Consider the following 17,936-nt stretch of genomic DNA (forward strand, 5'->3'; position numbering starts at 1 on the left):
AGATGTTTTAGGCAGGAACAGTTATATTAAAACCGGAGCTAATTATTCTCCACCACTGAGACCTTTCTGATTAGGAAGCCAGTGCCCTATGGATTATGAATTGTTCCCCTCTGGTTTGTGGGGACAGACACTGTTCCCAGCCCCGAACAAGTACTGGGTTCTCACTAATCCTTTCAGGTGGTTCTTTTCCCAACCTCTGGTAGTTTCCTCACACAAATATGCTGATCTGTACTCTGCTGAATAGTTGAGCGACCTCTACAAATAAATCACTGTAGTTCTTCTCTCTGTGCAGCTGTGTCCCCTGTGGAACTCTGCCTTGCAAATTCTAATCCCGTTTGAATCCTGGGTCCCACCTGGGTTCTTTCTGCCTATACTACAACCTAAAAATCTATCAAGGCAGGAGCCTGGGGCGGTGTGGGACGCACCTCACTTGTTCCCATCTCGGGGATCACTGTCCTTATCCTTCGTTGTCTGAAATCCAGTGTCTTGAAAACCGTAATTTTATATATTTTTGCCCAAATATTTGGTTGTTTCAGGCAGTAGCATAAACCTCATCCTTGTTACTCCATCTCATCTGGAAGCATAAGTCTGCCTCATTTATAATAGATACTCAATAAACACTTAACTCCGTCCACCCAGGGGATCTAGCAATTATTATAAAAATGAAAGACTGTTTGCATAATTTATAATGCCATAATTTCATACGTCATTTGGTGGTTAGGGGAAATGGCTGTGCATACATGACTGGGAAGTGATAAGGAGTTTAGCTCTGAAACTTCCCTTCTCAGTTGATTTATATCACGTTGGATAGAGAGTATGTTGTTCTGCTATTCTAAAGCATTACTAAACTTTCTCATACCTTACTGCAAAAAGAAATCAGAATACATGATAAAGCAAATATATTAGAATGCTAATGGTAAAATCTAGATGATAGCTATTCGCTATAAAATTCTTTCAACTTTATTGCATTGAAATTTTTCGTAATAAAAACATTGGGAATACATCATTCAGAATCTATACGAAACTAATCTTTGGCCCAGAGTAAATAACTTAAGAGCACTTCCAAATCCAGTGTTATCTTTAAATGACACTAGTTGAATTGAATTATAAGTATTATGAATTATTTCTTAAGTATAAATATTCTAAACTCAAAAAATATAAACTCATGCACATAACTGTAAATGATTTATTTTCATGCTTATCTGAAGATGATCTTGTTATGAAATTGTAGAAAATTAAAATATTGTTTGAAAAGTTTAGACTAAATTTCCTTTATTAAGTAGTCTACAAAGGTTTGTAAGTTGTTTGTTTGTTTTTTTTTTAATTTGAGACAGAGTCTTGCTCTGTCGCCCAGGCTGGAGTGCAGTGGCACGATCTCAGCTCACTGCAACCTCCACCTCCCAAGTTCAAGCGATTCTCCTGCCCCAGCCTCCAGAGTAGCCGGGATTACAGGCCTGTGCCACCATACTTGGCTAATTTTTGTATTTTTAGTAGAGACAGGGTTTTGCCATGTTGGCCAGGCTGGTCTTGAGCTCCTAACCTCAGGTGACCTGCCCGCCTCAGCCTCCCAAAGTGCTGGGATTACAGGGGTGAGCCACCGCGCCTAGCCCATAAGTTTTTATTTCCATATCTTTAACTGCTATTTAGGAACATATTTGAATAGATTGTAAAAATAGCAAGTTATTCAAAGTAAGAATTTTCAATGTTGTGGTTCTTTTCTTGACTGTCACATCATGGCATCTATTTGGAGGTGAAATCGATTCTTTGAAAGCAGCTCTTGCTGTGGAGGAAGCACGAGGTAGATTTGTGGGAAGAAGGCTCTGCTCTCCCTTACCTCTCTTCACTGCTGAGCACTCATTGTGTGCCAGGGCCAGCAGGAAGACATTAAACCAAGGACTTCCCGGCCACCCAGTCATACTTGAGATAAATATTCCAAAGAAAATGTACAGCATCATAGAAGAGCTTAAAATTAGGGGCCCAATTAGGACTGAAATTATTTTGCAGCTGAGACGTAAAGGTTTAATGAGACATTTTTCACAGTTTCCAGGTAATTAATTGGTGTTGCAGTTAATAAGATGACTGATGCGCGCTTTTCCCAGGATCCATTTACTCTCAGCAAGTGTTTGAGGACCTCCTGGGTGCCAGGCACGGTGGTAGGTGCTGGGATTGCTGTGCATTTATGTTCTCTAGATGATAGCTGAGTTCTGGTGCCATGAAAGCAGATTCAAACTCACTTTACAAATGGGGAAAGGGGTAGTATCTCCCTTTAAGACTGCTACTACGATTTTTACTATTCTACCTAAATTTTAGGTTAAGTTCATTGAGTTCATCAAAAATTCAGTTTAAGATTGTGTCTGCTTTATACATTGCTCTGCAAAGTTCCATCTTTGTAATATGATGTCATTCCACATCAAAGGTTCCTCCGTTTTTTCGGGCATTCTTCAGTGCCTTTTATTAGAGTTTTCTGCTTTCTCCATCAAGGCCTTGTAACTAGGTCAGTAATTCCCAGGCACTTTGTAGTTTTTGTGTCTGGGTAGCTGGAGTCTTCGTCTCTGTTTCTTTTTTGTAATTGCTTAATTGTTAGTGGAAAGGTGGTTGCTGTTGGTTTCATATTTTTGATATTTGCTTGTGGTAGTCTAGTTGTGATGGTCTGTCTGTTGCTTCTGTTTTCCAGCTATATCATTTGCAAACAAATGACAATTTTGTACTTAAATATATATATATATTACGAAGGGGCTTAACACTTTCTGCCCTTCCCAGAAATGTATCTCTTAGCAATATGACTCGTAGAACCTAACAGTTCCATCACAGGAGGAAGTGTTCTGCAGTAACTGTAATTTGGCCTTTGATGGATTCATCTGTTATAAATCCTGTTGACATGAATAAAACAGAGAATAAATAACAGAATAACCCTTGTGGTTTTGAACAGAGAACTGTAAATAATCAAACCTTTCTTTCCTGTTGCCTCTAAAGTTAGACTATCAGCGTTTTTTTTTTAATGTATCCCTTCATGTCTTAAAATTTTTATATGTTACACTGCTGCAGTTATGTTACAGCATAAATATTCACTCATTGGTAATGAATGATAACACATACAGAAAGGCTGCATGATATTGCTGAATTGTAAGAATTTTCCGTAAAGTTGCTTCTTGGGCCATTCTAGTTTACATCTAATTTAATAAATTTAGCAATTTGGAGAACATCTGCAGGACTGATGTAAGTACTGAAAGTGGAAGTGTCAGGGAGGCAGCAGAAGCAGGTGCTTCCTGATATTAACCAGAGTCGGTCCTGGCACAGATGGGGCCGTGTGAATCACATGCAGACATACGTGTGCACTCACGTGCGTGCCTTTATTTTCGTGTGGAGGTCAAACAGTCAGAAACGTTTGGAAAGTGCTGTGTAATGCTAACTGTTCATGCATAATGTTTTCCCATTTAGTAAGTGCTGTTGCATGCGTTTTCTGTGATTCTCACCACCGCCCAATGCAAAAAATAAAAAAAGGATTTATGCTTTTTTTTTTTTTTTTTTTTTTGAGATGGAGTCTCACTCTATTGCCCAGGCTGGAGTGCAGTGGTGCAATCTCGGTTCACTGCAACTTCCACCTCCCAGATTCAAGTGATTCTCCTGCCTCAGCCTCCCGAGTAGCTGGGATTACAGGCACCCACCACCACACCCAGCTAAGTTTTGTATTTTTAGTGGAGATGGGGTTTCACCATGTTGGCTAGGCTGCTCTTGAACTCTTGACCTCAAGTGATCCACCCGCCTCGGCCTCCCAAAGTGCTGGGATTACAGGCATGAGTCACCGCGCCTGGCCTTTACCCTTTCCAACGGAGGAGAAAATTGAGGCTCAGGCAGGCTGTTTGGTCTGAGGTCCTTCTTCTAGGTGGGAAGAGGATGTAGAGAGACTGTTTCCATGAGGCTGTGCTGCCTTTCTTGGGCAGCGTGATTCTGCGTCTGTGCCTCTGGGTGTGCGCTGGATCCGTAGGTCTCATTTGAGAGATCACAGTGACCCTGTGTGCTGCCCAGAAGACCCGGGACTCCTTAGACCTCAGAGCTTCTTTGGTGTTCGCTGCATGACGTTGATGTCTTCTCTGTTTCCTCAGACCGGATCCATGCATCCAGGTAGCATGGCAGTGACATTTGCACACAGACATCAGCACCCCAGGTTTCTGTACCTAGGGCTCCTGCCCCTGATTCGCCCCTGCAGCTTTTGTGTTAAGAAATGTTGCTAGGTCAGAAACCCGAGAAGAATTTGAGATGATAGACCGTTGGCCCTCTGTTCCTTCCCCCCGCCCCAGTATTACTTTTTACTTAACCTTTTCTAGAGATATGCACTAAATTAATGCAATGTAATGTGGTAAGAAAGGTGTGTAGAAGTTAGGAGTGCAAGTTTTTTTCCTTACACATGAGAAATGACTTTCAATCAATCAGAATTGGCCTGGAATGAACCTTCCCGGACCTAGGTCGGTCATCAGTCAAGGACGCTGTATCAGTCTGCTCAGGCTGCCGTAAGAAGATACCACAGGCTCGGTGGCTTAAACCACAAAAATATGTCTTCTCTCCATTCTAGAGGCTGGAAAGTCTAAACTCAAGGGTGTAGCAGGGTTTGTTCCCTGCTGAGGGCCTTTTCTGGCTTGCAGACAGCCACTGTGCCCTCCCATGGCCTTTGCTCCGAGCAAGTGCAGAGAAGGCGAGTGTGCGCCTTCTACCGTCCCTCCTTACAAAGACACTAATCCTGGAGGGCCAAGGCCCCCACTTACGACTTCATTCACCCTTCATTATTTTCTCTGAGGACCCATCTCCAAATCCAGCCACACCAGGGTTTAGGTCTTTAACATGAATGTGAGGAAGGGAGGCCACAACCATTGAGTCCATGGCAGACACTGAAAAGAGGACATTGTGTTCAGAGCAAGCCATCTGAGTCACCTTGCAGGCCCTCAGCTCAGCATCAGGGATTCAGTGAGTGTGCAGGTGTTTGAGACGGGGCCTAGATGCTGGGCTGACTGTCACTGTGCGGGAGAGCTTCAACTGGAAACCCTAATCACTAGCTTTCCTGCTAGTAGAAACCACCAGTTTACTTAGGAATCTCAGCTGACTGGGTGCCTCAGTCAGGGCTGTCCAGAGAAACAGCAGGAGAGACAGAGATTGAGATCTCAAGGACTTGCCTTCTGCAGTGGGTGAGTCCAGCGGGCAGATCTGGACTCTGTGGACAGGCAGCGGGCACGAGACTTGGCCGTGGTGGACACTGCAGGCCGCAGGTGGACTCTCCTCAGAGAAGCCGCAGTTTGGGTCTCACAGGCCTCTCAGCTGACTGGTTGAAGCCCCCCCATTCTCAAGAGTGATCGCTGCTTGAAGTCCATTGATTACAGGTGTTAACCACATCTATAAAATGCCTTTACAGCAACACCCACAGCAGTGTTTGGACAGCTGGGCACTGTGGCCTAGCCGGGTTGACACATACGGCCAGCTGGCACAGTCGGGACATTTTACTTTTTTTCAGTTATCGCCTTTAACCATGGTGGGTGAAATCACACTTTCCTGTCCCTAGATAACATCTTGGGCAAGTTGGTTAACTTTTTAGTCATCCCTGGTTACAGAAATCCAATCTAGGTTAAAGCTTTAATCTCAGACCCTCTGCAAATGGCATCTAAGCCGCACCCCAGGCAGCCTGGCCAGGGAGGGACATGCTGTGGGAGAGGAGGGGAAGCAAGGGTGGCTCCGAGCCCCTCTTGCCCGCCCTCCCCCGGGGCTTTGAGCAGAACCCAGAGCAGAGGGGAAGGGCAGCTGCCTGTTCTTCTGCTCAGTTGCTCCCTGTGGCCTCGGCCAGAATGGTGGTCTCTTCCTCTGTGGCATGTCTGTGACTCTCGGGCAGCAGGCCTCTTCCAGAGGGACGGCTGTTTCCTCTCCCCCGAGACCTACAGCCTCGTCTCTGGGTGAGCTGACCCCTCTCTCCCTTGGCAGCTTCCTGGGCGGCGTGGCCCTACGGCTCCTGCTCTGGCCTCTGTATCCCTGATGGGCAGCCCCAGAAACCTCGGAAGCGGTGACCGTGCTTTCCTTCCAGGCGCCATGGTTCCTCAGGCCCTGATGTCACAGGCTGTTCCCAGAGTCTCCTGCCAGGCATAGTCCTGCCAGGCAGATTCCTCTGCCACCCAGAGTTCGTGCCCAGGCTCTGCCCTCCCCACACTGTGCTCTGCCCCCCCCACACTGTGCTCTGCCCCTGTCGGCACCAGGCTGGGCCCACAGCTCTAACCCACCGAAGAACAAAGTGCCATCTCCCTTGCCTGAAGGTGACCCTGTCCTGTGGGTGACTGGACCCTCACCCCAGTCTCTTGGCTTTGAGAGAGAGGGTAGAAACCCCAGTTCACGAATGCCACACTCCCCGTAGGGGCTAAAGACTCAATTCAGACTTTCCTTTCTCTGCCCTCCATGGCCCTAGAAGATATGGAGAGCTTCGGCAGTGGCTGCTAATGACAGGATCAGTTGTGTTACATCTCCACACGCCCTGGGAGGAGATGGTGGCCTGCCCAAAGTGTGTGTGTGTGTCCTTTCCTTAATAGTTGAGCTTTTAGCATCTGCTTGTTCACGTCTGTGGGCTTTGGGGTCAGGGTGCCAGGAGGGGCAGACTAGACCCCTGTCTGCGCCGAGTGCCTGTGGGCCAGCAACTGAGGCAGGGCCGTCCACCTGTCAATCACTGTTCTTTGGGAGGCTCCTTGCCGTGCCCTATACACACACTAGCTTCACAGAGGAAGGGACAGTCCCTGGAGAGTAGACATTGCCAGAAATTATAACACCAGTGAGAGTCAGGTTAACTCTCGGTTTTAGATTGCAAACTTATGTCTTTGTACCTATGTCTTAGGAACATTACTCATACTTTTACTAAAAGTGTTTTTTAATTAGTTGTTCCTGGCTTTTCAGCCCCTTTTCTCATCCCTGCGTTTCTACAGTATCCGTGAAGGCCATTACAGTTGGTCTTTACGTCAGCTCCCCTCTCAGATGACACAGAGAACAAGCTCAGATGCTTGATGCTCAGATGCTTGATGCTCAGAGCTTTTATAGCTGATGACTTTCTGAAAAATGATATTAAGGTTTGGAGTTCAGTATCAATACCAGTAAAGAAGGGAAGAAACAGGCAGGTGCGGTGGCTTACGCCTCTAATTCCAGTACTTTGGGAGGCCAAGGCAGGAGGATTGCTTAAGCCCAGGAGTTTGAGACCAGCATGGGCAACATAGCGAGTTCTTGTCTCTGCAAAAAATAAATAAAATTAGCAGAGCGTGGTGGTGCGTGCTGGTAGTCCCAGCTACTTGGGAGGCTGGGGCAGGAGGATCGTGTGAGCCCAGGAGTTGGAGGCTGCAGTGAGCGATGATGGCCACTGTACTCCAGCCTGGGCAGCAGAGCGATGCCCTGTCTTTAAGAGGAAAAAAGAAAAGGGAAGAAACAGCAGTGGTGACATTGAGTATTAGCTTGGTCTTTATAAGACTGGGTATCTAAAGCCAGCCAAGTTTGCCCTGGACTCTCTAGAAACATCTTCTCGTTGTTATTGTAGAGTCAGATTTTAATCTTTTATGTCAAAGGTTTTGATTTTGTGCTTCTGAGAGTGGTGGGACTGGGGTTGTGATCACCTATAAGAGCCATTCACCAGAACCCAGTTATATAACTGGCATACGATCCGTTCAGAGATTCAATAAGGTGTAACCAGTCATATTTAGACTTAGTATAAAAGAGGGTTGGGCATGGTGGCTCACGCCTGTAATCCCAGCACTGTGGGAGGCTGAGGGGAGCGGATCACTTGAGGTCAGGAGTTTGAGACTGGCCTGGCCAGCATGGTGAAACCGTGGTGAAATCCCGTCTCTACTAAAAATACGAAAATTAGCCAGGCATGGTGGTGCACGCCTGTAATTCTAGCTACTCGGGAGGCTGAGGCACAAGAATCGCTTGAACCCGGGAGGCAGAGGTTGTGATGAGTCGAGTTCGCACCACTACACTCCAACCTGGGCCGCAGAGGGAGACGTCGCCTCAAAAATAAATAAATACATAGATTTAGTGCAAAATAAAAATAGGTTATAAATGTATGACATGGAAACAGTAATCTTTTCTGTTTATGTCACTGATCTGTCAGTATGTGTTATACAAGTCCAAACAGACTGAGAGAAATCTAACAGCCCATGCCTGGGCGCACAGCCATGCTGCCCCTACCGATCCTCTGTGCCCCTGAGCAGTCCTTTCTCTGGAAATGATCTTAGCTGCCGACTCAAAGGTCGTCCCACCCTGACTGTTGCTTTCCTCATCGTTGCGGATTGCAGAGGATGTCAGTGCCATTGTCACACGGGTCCTCCCTGCGTGACGCAGCCCTTGCATTTCCAGCATTTTCAGCTGTGAATCTCCGCTGCGTCTTTCGTCATCTCATCCCTTTCTTACTCTCATTTTGAACATTCTCCTTGGTCTTGCACCCAGTGGATAGTATAAGACCTCAGAAGTCATCGCTGTGCCATCAGCCTTTGTTGGTGTTGGTTGTCATTCAAAGTTTGACAGTCAAGAGTCCAAATAACTTTGGTGGTCAACTTTCGTGTGCACCTGTCCAAAGTGATGTTTCCTGCTGCAGTTTTGATCCACGCTCTCTTTGAGGACCCACACGGCTTCTGCGTTTTGAGGATATGGAGGAGCTAAGTTACCATGGGAAGCGGCTACTGTTAGAATTACCTAAGACTTTATAAAATGTTGTCTGTAAATATTTTAAATGCCCTGATTGTAATTATAGAATATGTGGATTTTAGTTTGCAGTTAACATGTTTCGAACATTACCACCTTCCTCCAATCCTACGGGAGCGGAATTTGACCCGGAGGAAGATGAACCAACGTTAGAAGCAGCCTGGCCTCATCTACAGGTATCGGGCTCTGGGTGACCAGACTCGGAGGGCACCGGTGACGCATGGGAATGGCCTGGGATCCACAGAGCGGGCGCACTGGTCTGGCCAGATGGACCTCTCCTCCTCAGTAGCATGGTCCTCGCAAACCCCTATGTACAAGAAAAATATTTCAGCAGAATAAAGTTAATGTGTGTGTTTGACCACTTTACAACAGCCAGTGAAGATGTATAATTGTGAGTATGTTCTCAGTGAAAATGGCTGCTGTATTGATGGCCGTTGAATTCAGGCCCAGAGGTCCTAAGCCAACAATCTCCCAGTTTTTGCTCCTCATATTTAATATGTGCCTGCTGGGCCCCCAGGTCCTGCACTGGCCACTGCCTTTCCCCAGGGCATTTGTAAGGCAGAAGGTTGGTTGGCAAGGAGGCGCCAGGGTCGGCATGAGCAGAGCAGGAGCCAGGCGTGCGGGTGGGAGGGCCATCCATCCGTGACAGGCGGCCCACGCTGTCCCACCCAGCATGTCTGCACAGGGAAAGAATTGTCCCAGCTACAGGAGGTCATGGTTCAGGGTCCACATCTTAGGGCCCACTTACCTGGCAGCCCCAGAGTTCCTGTGCATTTGGTTGGCTCTGCGCCTTGGCATTGTGGGACACTCCTAGGCGACAGGCTGCAAATCCCCCCTGCAGAGTTGGGTCATGGCTTGGTTTGTGGCATCTGTGCCCTGTAGTCGCTGAACAGTGTACTGTAACTGATGACATCAGCCATGGAGATCATTTTGTTTAAATGCCGTTTAAGGGTGTAGTCTGTGGGTCTCACCAAATAAAATAATTACCATCACCATTTATCATTGAATTAAGCCATGTAATTTAGCATTAATTCTGTAGATATGTGGCTTTGAGAGGCTAATATTTGCAGACCAATAAAGATTCAATTTCTGGTATATTTTAATCTCCATTCAATAAAATCTCATGTTATTTGACTCATTGTTTTTTTTTCCTCCTAGCTTGTTTATGAATTTTTCTTAAGATTTTTAGAGTCTCCAGATTTCCAACCTAATATAGCGAAGAAATATATTGATCAGAAGTTTGTATTGCAGGTAAGGTACAAATTAGCTGACACTCTCAAAGCCCTGACGGAATGATGACACCCAGCCACTAAGTGTCTTTTTCTTCTCAAAGCTTTTAGAGCTCTTTGACAGTGAAGATCCTCGGGAGAGAGATTTTCTTAAAACCACCCTTCACAGAATCTATGGGAAATTCCTAGGCTTGAGAGCTTACATCAGAAAACAGATAAATAATATATTTTATAGGTAAGTCGCGTGTGGATGGCGTTGTCCTTGTGTGTGGTGATGCTCATTTCCCCCCTCAATGCTCCCCCACCCCATCGTCTCCTCTGACAGGACTCAGCATGTGGAGGGGGTTTCTCAAAGCCTATTTGTCATGTGCAGGTGGACCCCCTTGTGCACTGTGTGCAGGGGGCTGCTGGGCTCCTCCTCCCTGCCTTCCTCCCCTCTCCCCACAGCTCCCTCCTGAGCCACCAAGCTCCCCAGCGCCTCATCCTGGGTCCCTCCATCATTCCTGTTTCTACTGAAAGGTCAAGTTTCCTGGAAATGTGGATGAATTGGTTCCATCCAGACCAACTGTATTAGTGAAGGTTCTCTAGAAGGACAGGACGCATAGGATAGATGAATATATGAAGGGGAGTTTATTAGGAGAATTGACTCACACGATCACAAGGTGAAGACCCACAATAGGCTGTCTGCAGGCTGAGTCCCAAAACCTCAAAAGTAGGGAGACGGACAGTGCGGCCTTCAGTCTGTGGCGGAAAGCCCAGGAGCCCCTGGCAAACCACTGGTGTAGGTCCAAGAGTCCAGAAGCTGAAGAATTTAGAGTCCAGTGTTCAAGGGCAGGAAGCATCCAGCACAGGAGAAAGATGAAGGCCAGAAGACTCAGCCAGTCTAGCCCTTCCACGTTCCTCTGCCTGCTTAATTCTGGCTGCACCGGCAGCTGATTAGATGGTGCCCACCCAGGTTAAGGATGGGTCTGCGTCTCCCAGTCCACTGACTCAAATGTTAATCTCCTTTGGCAACACCCTCACAGACATACCCAGGCACAATACTTTGCATCCTTCAATCTAGTCAAGTTGACACTCAGTATTAACCTTCACACCAGCTTTTTCCTTCTACCTGTGCATCACCTCGTTCTTCCCGTGGAGTCTCAGTGAGAGGAGGCGGGGCGAGGAGTGATGTCATTCATCTGTAGAAAGCCTGAGATCTGTGCACCTCAGTTAAAGGTTCGGAGACTCCCACTGTGCACCAGGGGAGGAAAAGCCCCGCTGGAGCAGCGGGTGGAGGAGGACAGAGTCCAGTGGCAGGCCCACCTCTAGGCCCGCCCCTCCCCAGCCAGCCTGTGCTCAGCTCCAGGCTCCTTCCACGCCAGGGCTCTGCAGCCAGTGTTGGAGCCTCCTGGGATGTCTTTTTTACACCAGCCCTTCCCTCAGCCTCCCAGGCTTCCTGAAACATCCCTTCACTGGGAGGCTCTGACTGACTTGGCGGTGGGTCTGGTCTCCCGCAAGGGCAGCCACCATGTCAGTTGATTTGTCGCACACCCCACCCCACTGCCAGTTTCGTGCTCCCCACTGCAGTGGCACCAAGTGAATGTCAATAGAGGAAACAGTTCCTGTTGTTTCTTTTTGTTCCTGGAAAGTTCACTAAATGAGCAGTTTCTTCTACAAGTTACAGCTTCTCGGGTCAGCTTGCCTCTAAGGCACCTGACTCCAGGATGTTGCGAGGTAGTGAAACATCCTGGTGATGGTGGGGACGGTATGATGGCGTGTCTCTGTGAGATAAGAGCATGAGCAGGTCCCACACAGCCTCGCTGCAGGGCCAGGGTGTGGACAGAGCACGGGCCATGGCCTGGAGAAGGGGCCAGGTGTCAGCCACGCCCAACACGGGCCTCAGGGTCCTTTCTTAGTCACAGTGACCACGGGAAAAGAAAAGGGGCATCTGAGACAGACAGATGGCAGATGAGACCCCCCTGCCAAAACCCACAGCCCCGGCCCCTCCCATCCCGTGCCGGCTTGCACAGCCTGCGTTGGGAGCACCCTGCCTTTCCCTCTGCAGTCATTAGGGCCCGCAGCCCCGGCCCCTCCCATCCCGTGCTGGCCTGCACAGCCTGCGTCGGAAGCACCCTGCCTTTCCCTCTGCAGTCATGAGGGTTGCATTCCCTCCCGACCTGCACACCTGATAGGGCATTTCGGCGTGAGAGCCTTTGATTTTGTGTGGCTTTCCTTTGAACTCCTTCCAAGTACCCCACATCTCGTTTGTAAAATGGAGCCCGGTGCTGGACATAGCCCAGACCTGACACATTAACTATAACAGAGAATGATGTCACTTTCCTAAATGTTATGTTTCTATTTTATGTTTCTTGGTATCATGATTCCTTTTTAACAAGATCATTACTTGCCTGGTATACTTATCTATGAAAACATAATATACATTATTTAACATACAACAGGTACAATTTAAATTTCCAGTCTTCTTGACCTAAAATTAAAGCTCTACCTAACATATTTCTGTTTTCTTAATTCTAGTAGGTTTTGTTCAGATAGCAGAATCACAAATCTGTTGAACATCTGCATTTAAGAAGTAGCAAATGGGTCGGGCGCGGTGGCTCACGCCTGTAATCCCAACACTTTGGGAGGCCGAGGCAGGCAGATCACAAGGTCAGGAGATCGAGACCATACTGGCTAACACAGTGAAACCCCGTCGCTACTAAAAATACAAAAAAAATTAGCCGGGCGTGGTGGCGGGCGCCTGTAGTCCCAGCTACTCTGGAGGCTGAGGCAGGAGAATGGCGTGAACCTGGGAGGCGGAGCTTACAGTGAGCAAAGATCATGCCACTGCACTCCAGCTTGTGCGACAGAGTGAGAGTCCGCCTCAAAAAAAAAGAAAATGTTTCATACCTTAAAGAACCTTAGGAAATACTTAAATAGATTAGTATTCCAAAGTTATTACACATAATTTACTTCAGTTCTCACTAAAGGTTTGGTGCTAGAATATGGCATTTGTGATTTGTGTCTGTGTGCAAGCTTTTAATAATCTTTTCTGTAATTGTCCTGATATATGCAGTCAAAAGCAAGCATACTATCTAGATTCCATAATTGGTTTGGGTCCTCATTGTCAATACCACTACCTCCTCATTTCATGTGAGGAAAAAAAAAGAAGAAAGATCTTGAGAGTTGCATTCAGCTCATCTAGGTTTTTTTCTTTTCTTTTCTTTTCTCTTTTTTTAAGGCAGGGTCTCACTCTGTCACCCAGGCTGGAGTACAGTGATGCTGTACTCCATAGCTCACTGCAGCCTCAAACCCCTGGGCTTAAGGGATCCTTCTACCTCAGCTTCCCAAGTAGCTGGGTCTACAGATGTGTGCCACCACATCTGGCTAACTTTTAAAATTTTTGTAGAGTTGGAGATCTGTCTCACTGTGTGTTGCCCAGGCTGGTCTCAAACTCCTGGCCTCAAGTGATCCTCCTGCCTCAGCCTCCCAAAGCACTGGGATTACAGGCATGAGCCACCACACCCAGCCAGCTCATCTAAGTTCAATATAGAACAGCTGTGTCTTGTAAGAAAAAAACATTTTGAACGTATTTGGCTCAACTTCACTGAAAATGTAAATATAAGGTTGCTGTTTATTTCTATGGTTTCTCATTATCGTCAGCTTAAGTGTGAGTTAAACGGTGCTGTCCATAACCCATGGTGCCTGCTCTGGCACACAGCGGGACCTGGAGGCTGGGCGGGCAGGGCAGTGTGCCGTTCCTTCTCTTGCTGCATAACCAGCCATGGGTCATGCTCTGTCCTCACCCAGGCCCTGCAGCAAGGCTGTTCAGCACCTGCTCATGCTCTTATCTCACAGAGAGATGCCATCAAACTGTCCCCGTCATCGCCAGGATGTGTCACTACCTCACACCATCCTGGAGTCAGGAGCCACTGCCAGCTCAGTGGCTTCCGTCAGCATGGTCCATCACTCCTCATGATGCTGTCGTCTGCGCTAGGCTCATCCAGACGGTTCTGCTCCGTGGCGTGTGCTGGGGCTGGAGTGTTCACAGGGGCTGCTGAGCAGGTCCCCACGCTGCCTCTGTGATGCCTTGGGCTCCTCCAGGTTGTGGGAGTTTCTACAGCCACGGCCACATCCAAGAGGGGAGAGGCAGGACCCCCAGTCCTCCTAAGAGTTTGGCTTGGAACTGGCGCAGAGTGACTTCTGCCCTTTGTGTTGGTCAAAGCAGGGCACAAGGACAGCCCAGCTTCAGAGGAAGGAGAAATAGAGTCCACCTCTTCCCATGAGGCCAGAATACATCATACAGGCAGGAAAGGCATTTAGAATCCCTTCTGGAGACTTCTATAGCCAGCAGGTTCCCAGCTTAGTGTCTGGGAGGTCTGATTCCCTTTCTGCTGAAAGAGTGAGAAACACTCTCTCCGGCTCCCAGGAATCTCTGTTTCCCTCCCAGGGTGTCCCTGTTTGTCTCCCGCTGGAAAAGGAAGAAGGAAAAGAACTGTCTTTATTTCTTCTTTCTTCTGCCTACATCAAAGCAGGTTTAAAAAATTAGAAATTAAGAATTTATCAGTAAGAATGTCGTAATGTTGATTTAGGAAAACAAAATGGCTTATAACTGCAAGCCATCCTTATGTAAATGTTAAAGCTGATGGAGCTAGACCAGAAGGGGTCCAGGGGTCTTTGTCTCGGAGAGGCCCAGATCACAGCTCTCCAAGGTCCATGCGAGAGGAATAGTAAACTGAAGCCACACGGCTGCAGTGTATGCAAAGGGAGCCTGCGGGGTGAGTTTCGTAAGTTAAAGCACCTCTCGGTGTAGACACACACAGACTGGCTTCTGCTTGGTCACAGCTTCCAAGCCTCAGGACAGGTGCAGGCTGAGGGACACCAGGTGCGAGCATTTTCTGTTTCTTGTCATGGCACCAGTGTTGTTCCTGTCACCCACGGCACCGAGCTCTGCCCTGGTAACGTCCCTCCCTCCCTCTTAGGCCACCTGCATTGTTGTGCTACTGGGTCTCGCTGCTAAAGGTTCTGCTTCCTGGTTCCTGCAAGAGCAGATCTCAGTTTTTCTGTTGTTTTGTTTTGTTTTGTTTTTTGTTTTGAAACAGGGTCTCTGTTGCCCAGGCTGGAATGCAGTGGCGCCATCTCAGCTCACTGCAACCTCCATCTTCCAGGTTCAAGTGATCCTCCCACCTCAGCCTCCCACATATGTGGGATTACAGGCATGTGCCACCATGCCCGGCTAATTTTTATATATTTAGTAGAGGTGGAGTTTTGCCGTGTTGGCCAGGCTGGTCTTGAACTCCTGACCTCAGGTGATCCACCTGCTTCAGCCTCCCAGAGTGCTGGGATTACAGGCATGAGCCACTGTGCCCGGTCAGATTTCGACTTTTCTAAGCTGGCCTTCCAGCCTCTCCATGCATCTTGCCCACCCCACTCCACGGCACAGACCTTTGTTCCAGCCAAACGAGTTCTTCTCCCTCTCCACACTGCCATATAAAAAAAAAAAATCTGTGGAAATCCTCCTTCAGTACCCAATTCAAGCACCACCTCTCAGTGCATTCTGATGTTTGGGAACATAGAAATGTTAAGACCCATTCTTCAAAAATATTTCACATCTGTGGATGTTAAGGTCACACTATTTCATTTGTTTCAAACAAAGTGAATGAAATTTCAGAGTTGAATTTTTTAATCTTCTCAAAGTTATTTTTGGCTTAGAGCGGTCTCTAATCAAATGGTTTTCATCTGATGGGCAGGGATCTTTCAGACCCTCTCACTGCATGCAGGATACCCCTCGTGGACTGCTCTAGGCCAATCCCAGGTGCACGAGGCTTGGGGCAGGAGAGGCTTCTTTGTTTCTGTAGGACCCCTTTGCGGGGAGGACATTTTCCTGTTTCCTAACATGTCCCTGTTCCCTCTCGTTGTGCCCGGTTTATTCAGCAGACGTGTTTTCAGCATCAAACAGATGCCAGGCTTGCTCCTAGCCCTGGGAACGTAGTCACGAGAAGTCCTTGGCCCTGTCTTTGCAGTGGCCCCATCTGGAGGGAGACAGGCTGGCACAGAGGGTAGGGTGTGTGTCCTGGGGCTCCTCTAGAAGCAGGCGCAGTGGACAGAGACGTCTCAGAGGAAGGGAGCTGGGTCTGTCGCAGATGGGTGCTTCAGAAAGATCGCACCTGAGGCAGCACGGAGGATGCGTGTGGGTGTCAGTGGGGAACTGGGCAGCTAGAATAAGACGAGTTCAGGAATCACTTCTACCCTTTGCAGGAACTGTGCTAAATATTGCGGGCTTTAAAATTAAGTAAGACATTGGCTTATGTTGAAATACAGCAAAAACGTAAGGTGGATTAATGAACGAGTAAAAGATGGATGAACAGATGTGCGTGTGATCAAGCAGATGGAGCACATTGCTCGTGGTCGAATCTGGTGGTTGAAATGGGTGTTCACTGTAGAATTCTTTCCGTTTTCCTAGATGCTTGAAATTTTCCAAAATAAAATATTGAGAAAAAAATTCGTGCAAGACCAAGTTCTCTGCCCTCGAGGCATTTACAGCTGCAGGCCTTGAGGAGTTTCTTTGGTTCCTGAAGGGCTGCTTGCTCACCACGAGCAGTGTTTGCACAAATAGACGCGCTTCTTGTTGCCTGGCTCCGTGGCTCCTCCTAGAGCATTGTTTTCTTATTCAGGTTAGTTCAGTGCCTAATTCTAATGGGAAAATTGTTTTTTCTAGGTTTATTTATGAAACAGAGCATCATAATGGCATAGCAGAGTTACTGGAAATATTGGGAAGGTAAGCCTCTGTTATGGGTAGCAAACGGCTGTAGATGGAATTTATACCAGAGTGATCCATTTCATTGAGTCCAGCTGCCCGCTTTAAAGCAAGGCAGTTTAAACCATTCTCTAAAAGAATTCAAATACAATTTCACTGAAAGCAGGAGTTGGTGAGCTCTTAGATTAGAGCACGCCAAATGACAAATCTCTCCCATTTTTATGGTTCTGTACGTAGATTCTACTTCGTATACCTCAGTATCATTACTATGGAAACACAATTCCAGTTATTTCCTCAAAAGCAATGTTAAAAATAGTTAACCTAAGAAGGTTTATATTAGAAGCTTGGAAGAAGAATAGATTGTACATTTGGGGTATCATGTAAATGCTAATATTTTTAATTACTTTGGTTTTTTATATGTATATTTATAAAATAATTAACATTTCAAAACTTTCATCATCTTTATCCAAGTAAAGTTTTTAGTTGCCTTTTTTTTTTTTTTTTTTTTTTCTTTTTGAGACTCTTGCTCTGGCACCCAGGCTCAAGTACAGTGGCGCGATCTCGGCTCACTGCAATCTCCGCTTCCCTGGTTCAAACGATTCTGCTGCCTCAGCCTCCCGAGTAGCTGGGACTACAGGTGCCCGCCACCATGCCTGGCTAATTTTTGTATTTTTAGTGGAGATGGGGTTTCACCATGTTGCCCAGGCTGGTCTCGAACTGCTGGCCTCAGGTGATCTGCCCGCCTCACCTCCCAAAGTGCTGAGATTACAGGCATGAGCCACCATGCCCGGCCACTTTTATTTAATTGATAACCCGTAGATTTTATATTAGGCCTTCTAACCCACTGTTTCCCAGAGTTCCTCAGGGTCCCATGGTTAGTAAGTGTGGAAGTGCTTTTTCCTGCACCTTTTTAGGGATGTAGTGTAGATGGGCAGTTCCGGGTTCTCAGGAGCCTGTGGTGGAGAAGCCTGGCACTGTGGGTGGATCTAGTGACGCTCTGCAGCTCCTGAGCACAAGACTCTCTTCTCACGGTGGATCAGGTCCTGCCCAGTAGTTCTGAGAAAAGCTGTTCTTGCCATTTTAGATGTAATTTGAAAAAATGCCCTCGCTGACAATTCTTTTAGTTTAGACAGACTTGGGCGGTGTTTCTCCCTCGGTGCAGTGCAGTGCAGTGAGTGGTGAAGAGGATGCCTCTTATTAGATGTGTGACCATGGGCAGGTACTTCTGTAAGATACACGCATCCTCGCATTTCCCTCCTAGGTTG

At 47.4% G+C, this 17,936-nt stretch overlaps 1 protein-coding gene across 11 annotated transcripts in view; it reads left to right on the forward strand.

Moving 5' to 3' along the window:
- PPP2R5C (protein phosphatase 2 regulatory subunit B'gamma) overlaps positions 1 to 17,936 on the forward strand; it is a 166,988-nt gene that overhangs the window by 112,517 nt on the left and 36,535 nt on the right. For all 11 annotated transcript variants that reach the window (XM_019009823.4, XM_019009821.4, XM_019009822.3 and 8 more), the window contains 4 exons: positions 8,772 to 8,882; positions 9,865 to 9,957; positions 10,040 to 10,170; positions 16,633 to 16,692. In XM_019009823.4, the coding sequence (XP_018865368.1) occupies positions 8,772 to 8,882; positions 9,865 to 9,957; positions 10,040 to 10,170; positions 16,633 to 16,692 (395 nt within the window). The remainder of the gene's footprint in view (positions 1 to 8,771; positions 8,883 to 9,864; positions 9,958 to 10,039; positions 10,171 to 16,632; positions 16,693 to 17,936) is intronic.

This window comes from Gorilla gorilla, chromosome 15, assembly GCF_029281585.2.
Source record: "Gorilla gorilla gorilla isolate KB3781 chromosome 15, NHGRI_mGorGor1-v2.1_pri, whole genome shotgun sequence".
Lineage (NCBI taxonomy): Eukaryota > Metazoa > Chordata > Mammalia > Primates > Hominidae > Gorilla > Gorilla gorilla.